The sequence below is a fragment of the Miniopterus natalensis genome, chromosome 9, assembly GCF_054644295.1.
Source record: "Miniopterus natalensis isolate mMinNat1 chromosome 9, mMinNat1.hap1, whole genome shotgun sequence".
Classification (NCBI taxonomy): domain Eukaryota; kingdom Metazoa; phylum Chordata; class Mammalia; order Chiroptera; family Miniopteridae; genus Miniopterus; species Miniopterus natalensis.
This window is the reverse complement of record NC_142089.1, coordinates 80,731,968-80,738,797: the sequence shown is the minus strand read 5'-3', so window position 1 is coordinate 80,738,797 and position 6,830 is coordinate 80,731,968. Positions and strand designations below refer to the sequence as shown.

At 61.6% G+C, this 6,830-nt stretch overlaps 1 protein-coding gene across 1 annotated transcript; it reads right to left on the bottom strand.

Moving 5' to 3' along the window:
* Positions 1 to 757: 757 nt before the first annotated feature.
* FOXF2 (forkhead box F2) lies at positions 758 to 6,348 on the bottom strand. Its single transcript, XM_016206373.2, has 2 exons — positions 5,184 to 6,348; positions 758 to 1,667 (listed from the first exon to the last, which is right to left on the bottom strand). The coding sequence occupies exons 1-2, from the start codon at positions 6,346 to 6,348 to the stop codon at positions 1,501 to 1,503; spliced, it is 1,332 nt and encodes a 443-aa protein (XP_016061859.2). The 3' UTR covers positions 758 to 1,500.
* Between the last annotated feature and the right edge of the window lie 482 nt (positions 6,349 to 6,830).

Here is a 6,830-nt window from a genome sequence, read left to right as displayed (position 1 = left end):
GGATCCCCGAGGGGAAACATCAAATTCCTTGTAAAAAGGAAGGAGGGGTAGGGGGCCGAAGGGACAGAGAAGTGGGCGGGTTTGGGGTGCCAAGGCTAAGCCAGGCGAGCGAGGCTCCGAGTGGGAGGGTGGGACAGGGAGCCGTACAGAACGCCTTGCCAGGGCCAGGTTCTGCGCCTCCCCAAGGAAGTGAAAGAAACAGGATGCTGGGGACTGCAGGCGGCTGGCCCCAGCCTTCCTCCTCGGGAATCTTCAGGATCTGACCACCTCTGAAAAGGAGATCAGCATCCACACAAACCTTTGACTTGCCAAGGGGAAGCGGGTCGTGGGTTTTGGCACCTAACCCTGCCTGGCTGGCTGCTCGGCCGGCCTGTCCCTCGGTGCTGGTGGGTGAGAGGAAAGAGCAGAAGGCGAAGCTCCCTGAGCGCAGGAAAGAGAACACAAGGGGCACTTCATTGCTCCTAATCCAGAGAACTCTTGCCTTTCATTATCTTGCCTGGTTTCCTTTTAAGTCCCTTTCACCTTCTGGTTTCTGTTTAGCCAGAAAGAGTGAGGGTGAAGGGAGGGAAGAAAGAACAGAGCTCGTCCCTCCTCTCCTGAGAAGACCCGCAATCAGAACCTGGCCTGTGTTACTCAGCACAGACCCCGCACCAAGGCAGTTACACAGCTTGGGGGGAGGTGTATTGTTGCAGAGTTGGCTGGGGGAGACAACCTGGTGATGTCAGGATGCTGGGAGGAAATAGGTCTCTAGGACGACTATTTGTTACATACATTTTATTGAAAAATTTTACATCAAAATAGTTTGGCAAACTGTAAAAGTATACATAAGTGCAAATATGCCCTCCTTTTAAAATACAAGCAAAGTGTGAGTATACATGAGATAAAAATATCTTTAAAATACGGTGGTAGAAAATTACCTTGTAAAAAACGTTGTATTGTCACAATACTGAAAACCACGTTCTTAAACTAGACACTTTGTTTCTAAATACTTTCTTAATACTGTTCTTTGGCACCTGTATCCAAACGTGTTTGGCGAATCCGAATCGGAACTCATTCCTTAGCTAGGCAACGAGATGCGGCTTTCTTGAAATCTTGTGTTTAGCCCTTGCCTTTTTGAAAAGCACATACATTTTTATAAACAAAGAAAAACACACAGACGACTTGTCTGCGTTTTTCAGACCCTGATTACTGAAGGCAATGAAGATCCCCGAGTTACATGTTTATGTTTTTCATGTGGTAACTTTTTACCATCTCTGCTAAGAAGCCGAGTTCTCAGCTCTTCCCCTCGTTGGAGCCTGCACACATTTAGGGCATCACCATGCCAGGGCTTGTCCTACCAATGGTAGATAAGTGTCAGTGAACAAAGCTGGCCTGGGGATTCTACGTGACTGGTGTGCTACTCACTGCTATGGGGTGCACTTTACGTGAGTCCACCTCAGTTCGTCCCTCCCCACCCCCACCCCCCATGGAGAAAGTGGCCTCGCGGCTGCCTCCCTCCATTCACATGACACAGGGCTTAATATCCTGACAGACGCTCTGGTGATGGTGGTGGTGGTAATACGGCCCACTAGCAGAGGGATGGAAAGAAGAAATGCCGTTAAAGTTGAGGATGAAATCTTTTCTGTCGCACACTGGGGTGGAGTGATGCTGGTATCGAGGCAGTCCCACTGAAAGAAGAGAGAAAATAAACTACTTTCAGAAACAAATTTGTCCAGGTGAGGATGAAGCGTATTATTTTTTAAATTTTAATTTAATTGGTGTCTTATTTTGACTCAGGATAAGAAAGGGGCCGGTCTAGTGCTATCAAACCAGCAGAGGAAACCCAGGTCTGGAAGTTTCTCAAAGTTTGAAACTATAGGTCCTCAGACAGTTCTGGAATCATTCAGTTTGGCTTTGATGTACCCAGAGTGCCTGCTCCCCTCTAAACCAGGCTTTTTTTTAAATCCTCACCTGAAGGTATGTTTTACTGTTTTTAGAGAGAGGGGAAGGGAGAGAGAGAGAACTATCTATCAATCCTTTGCACCCCACCTGGGTTTCACAGCAGCCTAGGTATGTGCCCTGCAACCTCCCAGTGCACGGGAGATGCTCCAGGCAGCTGAGCCACCCCGGCCAGGGCTCAACCAGGTTCTCCTGAGCCTGAACTCCCTACTAGTCCTGGGGTCCTGGACAAGCGATTCATCACTGGAGCAGCAGGGACACCGGGACAATTTAACCCAGGCTCTTGTTCTGGGTCCCTGAGCACAGGCCTTCCAGAACCCAAGGCCCCCACACCAGAAACACTAGTGTCACCCTCACATCTTGTTTCCCAACTAACTGGCGGGTCAGAAAAGCAGGCCACAGCAGGGATATTTCCTGTGCCTAAGCAGGGACACAAAACACTCACAGCGCTAGAGAAAGAGCCCGGAAAGAAAGCGCGAGTCTCCGTGGGTCCCGAGGGCTCACACTCCCTCTTAGGAAGACCAGGCTGCAAGGAGCAGAGAAAGCCCCTCGCTGGGAACTCAGCTGGAGACCCTTCTGCATGTGGCAGGGAGCCCCTCAGAGAGGGGGGAGAACATCTGCACCCCTCTTCCTCCGGGCTGCTCCTGGGCGAAGGGATGAGCCCAGAAGCCACTGAGCGCCAACCAGCTGCCGCCCTTTGCTTTTGGTTTCTCCGCTCCCGTGAGCCCGACCACGCGGGACGGGGAGGGTCGCCCAGGGGTGTCCGTGGGGCCTGGGACCCGGCTCTTCCCGGACCGGGCCTCTCTCCATGCCGGGCTGGGGTAGGCTGCCGGCCCGAGGCTTTCTAGTCAGCCGTGCGATGTGGGAACCGTAAGCTGCACACTGGGGCCAGGCGTGATTCAGTTTCTGAGCGTAACTGTGGCCCGCGGCGCGTGTGCCCGGCTCGCGTCGCCTTGGCCTGGCTGCATCCCACCTCCAACCGGGAACCCGGCTGCTACGGCTCGTAGCCGGTGACCGACTGGGCCCACGTTTGTTGTCTGATCACACCCGAGGTTGCCAAACGCGCTGCAGTGCCCTCAAAGCAGCAACTGGCCCACGCGTGCCTGACGTGCGCGTGTGGCTCCACGCGCAGGTGCGCTCGCCCAGCCAGTCACAGCGCGTAGCGGGGCCAGTTCCGGGCCCCGAGTAGCGGACCCAGGCAGGCCCCGAGGGAGCGCCCGCATCTCCACGCGAGACCGAGGTCGGCGCTTTCCTGTGACCCGAAGGACAATTAAAGCGCTCCTTCCTTTTCCAAAGGCTCCCAGTATTTGACAAAGGGCGCAAAGCCTCTCCGAGCACGGGGCCTGCCGCCTGCCCGAGGGGGAGCGCGCGGCCTGCGTGGGTGCGCTGCGGTGTCACGCTGTGTGCGTGTGTGTAGGTGCGCGAGTGTGCTGGGGGCAGGGTGCTCCTCGCCGCAGCTCGGCCCTTCTGGGCCTTGGCGCTCAGCAGGCCTCGCCCGGGACCCGCCGCACTCGCCCAGCCCGCAGGGCGCCGCGCACCACGCACCGCGCGCCCGCGAGGCGCCCACAGGGACTGGGACGGGGTGATAGTCGGAGATACAGGAGCCAGAGGGCCAGGGGGAAGGCGCGGGGCGCCCCGTTCCGGCTGGGGCCTACCCAGGGCCTCCCCGCGTCCCCCGGCTGCGCCCAGAGGCGGTGCGGGGATCCCGCGAGGGCCGCCGCGGAGGCCGCCCTGCTACCTTCTCGCTCGGACAAACAGTCGTGTTTCTGGATCCCAGCATTTCTGGGGCGTCTGCGTGCCCTGGGTGTGCGGGGTGGGGAGGATCAGGGTGTCTCTCCGGAGTGCTTTCTTGTTTTTGACTCTTAGGGCACTGCTCCTGCGGGGCGGCTGCGGAGCGCGGAGCCCGCGCTCGGGCGGGTAGGCCCTGCCCGCGGGGAGCGGGAGGTCGGCCTGCAGGCCCCGGACGGCGGGGACCCGCGGCTCCCGCGGCGGTGGGCGGTGATTGACAGCCGGCCCGCGGGGACTTAAAAAAAAATAAGAGGGGAGGAGGGTCGTCTGTATTGGTTACTTGTAGAAATTCCCATAAAATTGAACAAGACTCTGCTTTCAGTAGGTTAAATCAGGCTAAAATCCTCTCCAGTGTGGTCCTGCCGAGACGGTCTTTGTTTAGTTAACCTCTGAGACCCGCATTTAAAAGGCCTATTTGGGAAATTTCACCGTCCAGGGAACCAACGTCTTTTGCCCATTTCTGGGCTTCCCTTCTTCCCTGACGCTCCGTGGCCCACGATTCACGAGCACGTAACGTACCCATTATCCCGAGACGCGCTTCCTAACGCGGGAAGGCAAATGTAAGCCAGAGCACCACTGGATGGACAGCCCAGCCCGACTTCGGTCTGCAGCCCCGTGCCCCAGAGGGGTTTAATATAAGAGTTTATCTCCACTTCCTTCATAAACCTGGCTAAATATTCAAAGTTCCCCTCCATACTATCTGTCCCTTCCCACCAAAAGTTTTGGCAAGAAAATAATTTTTCATAATCCTTGAGCAACACAGTTTACACCAGCAGCACAAGTGGTGTCCTGAAGGGAGGCACGGGGCTCACTCGGGCGTTTCTCAAGGGAGTCCCAGCGCAGGCCTCAGGTCCTGCTGCCCGAAGGCTCACTTAAGTGTCATCAAGGTGGCTCGCTGGGGGCTGGCGGGGCTGGAGACTAAACAGCCTGAGGGAGATCCTGGCACCCCACTGCTTTCCTCTCTGTCCTCCCTTCACTTCCCCTCCTCTCAACACCTGTCCAGTTGCAACCCCTCCCCACCCACACCCTCAGCATACAGAACTGTCCTCCTGATATTTACTTTTGGGTCAAAATACAGCAAAACAAGCTTTATGAAAGACAAAAGGAAGCAGACACAGCCCCTTGGTCAAAGTCCCCAAAGGCCACATGCCTTCTCTCTAGGCTAAGACAGGCCGAGACTTGAGACCTGCAGTCCACAACGGCACCCAGAGGCCCCGGGCCGGCGGCTTTGCACCGTCCTCGTAGGAATACAAATTCTAGGGGCCCACCGCTGGGCCAGGGGGATGGGCGAGGAGGGCAAGAACCCGGTCCTCTCCCCTCCATGAGTGGGGTGCCAGCCCCCCAGCATCAGCTTCTCCCAGCGCCTTCAGTCCTTGGGCTGCGGCCCCACTTTAAGCTGCGGGAGCCTCGGAGCCCCGAGGCCTGGAGGCAACGCCCCCAGGGGCGCGGCGCCTTACCTGCGAGCTCCTCGCGGGCGTTCTGGTGCAGGTAGCTCTGCTCCAGCGAGTAGGACGACATGCTGGAGTGCAAGCCTGCGGGGGCCGCGGGGTTGCTGCTCGGCGTCAGGGCGGCGGGCTGCTTGAGGTAAGGCGAGGCGCCGGGCGAGCTCCAGTGCGCCCCGGGGCTCGTGTAGGGAGAGTGGCACTCGATGGCGCTCGCCAGGGCGGGGGACGAAGGCACGGGGCTGCTGCTGCTGTCCGGGCCGTAGTCCCCGCCGCCAGCACTGCCCCCGGCAGTGCCTACACCCCCGGGCCCGGCGGGCACGGGGCAGCTGGCCATGTAGGTGGAGCCCGGGTTGGGTGACATGTGCGGGACGTGGTGGTGGTGGTGGTGGTGCGGGTGCGCGTGGCCCGGGGCGCCGGCGCCGGCGTCGTAGCCCCCGGGCATCATGTCGAGGCCGCCGTAACCGCCCTGCCCGTGGCAGCCGAGCGGCGCCGACGGGGGGGCCTGGAAGTCGAAGCTCTGGGGCAGCAGCGAGGCCCCGAAGCCCAAGCCACTCACCACCCGGTGGTACATGGGCTTGAGCGCCTGGCACTTCCGCCTGAAGCCGCGCGGCCGGCGGCGGAACGAGCCCTCCTCGAACATGAACTCGCTGGCGGGGTCGATGGTCCAGTAGTGGCCCTTGCCCGGCCGCCCGAGGCCCTTGGGCAGCTTGATGAAGCACTCGTTGAGCGAGAGGTTGTGGCGCACGGAGTTCTTCCAGCCCTGGTAGGCGCCGCGGAAGAAGGGGAAGCGCGCCTGCAGGAACTGGTAGATCTCGCTGAGCGTCAGGCGCTTGCTGGGCGAGCTCTGGATGGCCATGACGATCAGCGCGATGTACGAGTAGGGCGGCTTCTCCGGCCGCCGCAGCCCGGAGCTCGCCTTCTTGGAGCCCGCGCCCCCGGCGCCCGCGCCGCCCGCGCCCTTGCAGGCGGCCGAGGGGGCGCCGGCCCGGCTGGAGGCGGCGGAGGAGGCGCAGGAGGCGGAGGACGCCGACGACGAGGGGGTCTCCGGGGTGGCGGCGGCGGACGGCGGGCTCATCAGGGCGGCCTGGAGCGCGCCGGGGGCCGGGCTGCACGCGCGGCGGAGCGGGGCCGGCGGCGGGCGCGGAGGGGGCGGCGGCGGCCCGCCCTCGGTGGTCATTTGGGACCCGGGAGAGAGGCCGGGCCGCGGGGGCGGGCCCGGGGCCGGCAGCGGAGGCGCCGGAACGGGGTTGGCCCAGAAGCCGGGCGAGCGCCCTAGCCCGCCGCCCGGGCTGTAGCCGTGGCCACTCCGAGCCAGCGCTTCGGCGGCGCCTCCCTCAGCTCAGCTGCGGCTCCTGGCAGCGGCGGCGGCGGGCCGGAGGCACCGCCCGGCGCATCACTCCCGAGCCTCCAGCCCTGCCTTGCGCAACGGCCTCCCGGGCCGGGAGCCGACGCGTCCGGGCGCCGGGCGGCTGCGCGGGCGACGGGGACTGCGGCCGGGCCCGGGGGACGAGCCCGATGCCTCCCTGCAGGAGCGCCGCGCGTCTGTCTCTCAGACTTCCTCCCTCCCGCCGCGCCCCACGCCGCCCTCCCCCTCCCCAGCCCGCCCCGTCCCTCCGCGCGCCGCCGGCTGGGGGAGGGCGCGCTCCTCCTCGGCGCTCA

Coding starts and splice junctions, on each gene's coding strand:
- FOXF2 (XM_016206373.2), bottom strand. CDS start 6,348: ATGACCACCGAGGGCGGGCCGCCGCCGCCCCCTCCGCGCCCGCCGCCG. Junction 1,668..5,183: donor CGCCCGCGAGGAGCTCGCAG/GTAAGGCGCCGC, acceptor CTCTTCTTTCAG/TGGGACTGCCTCGATACCAG.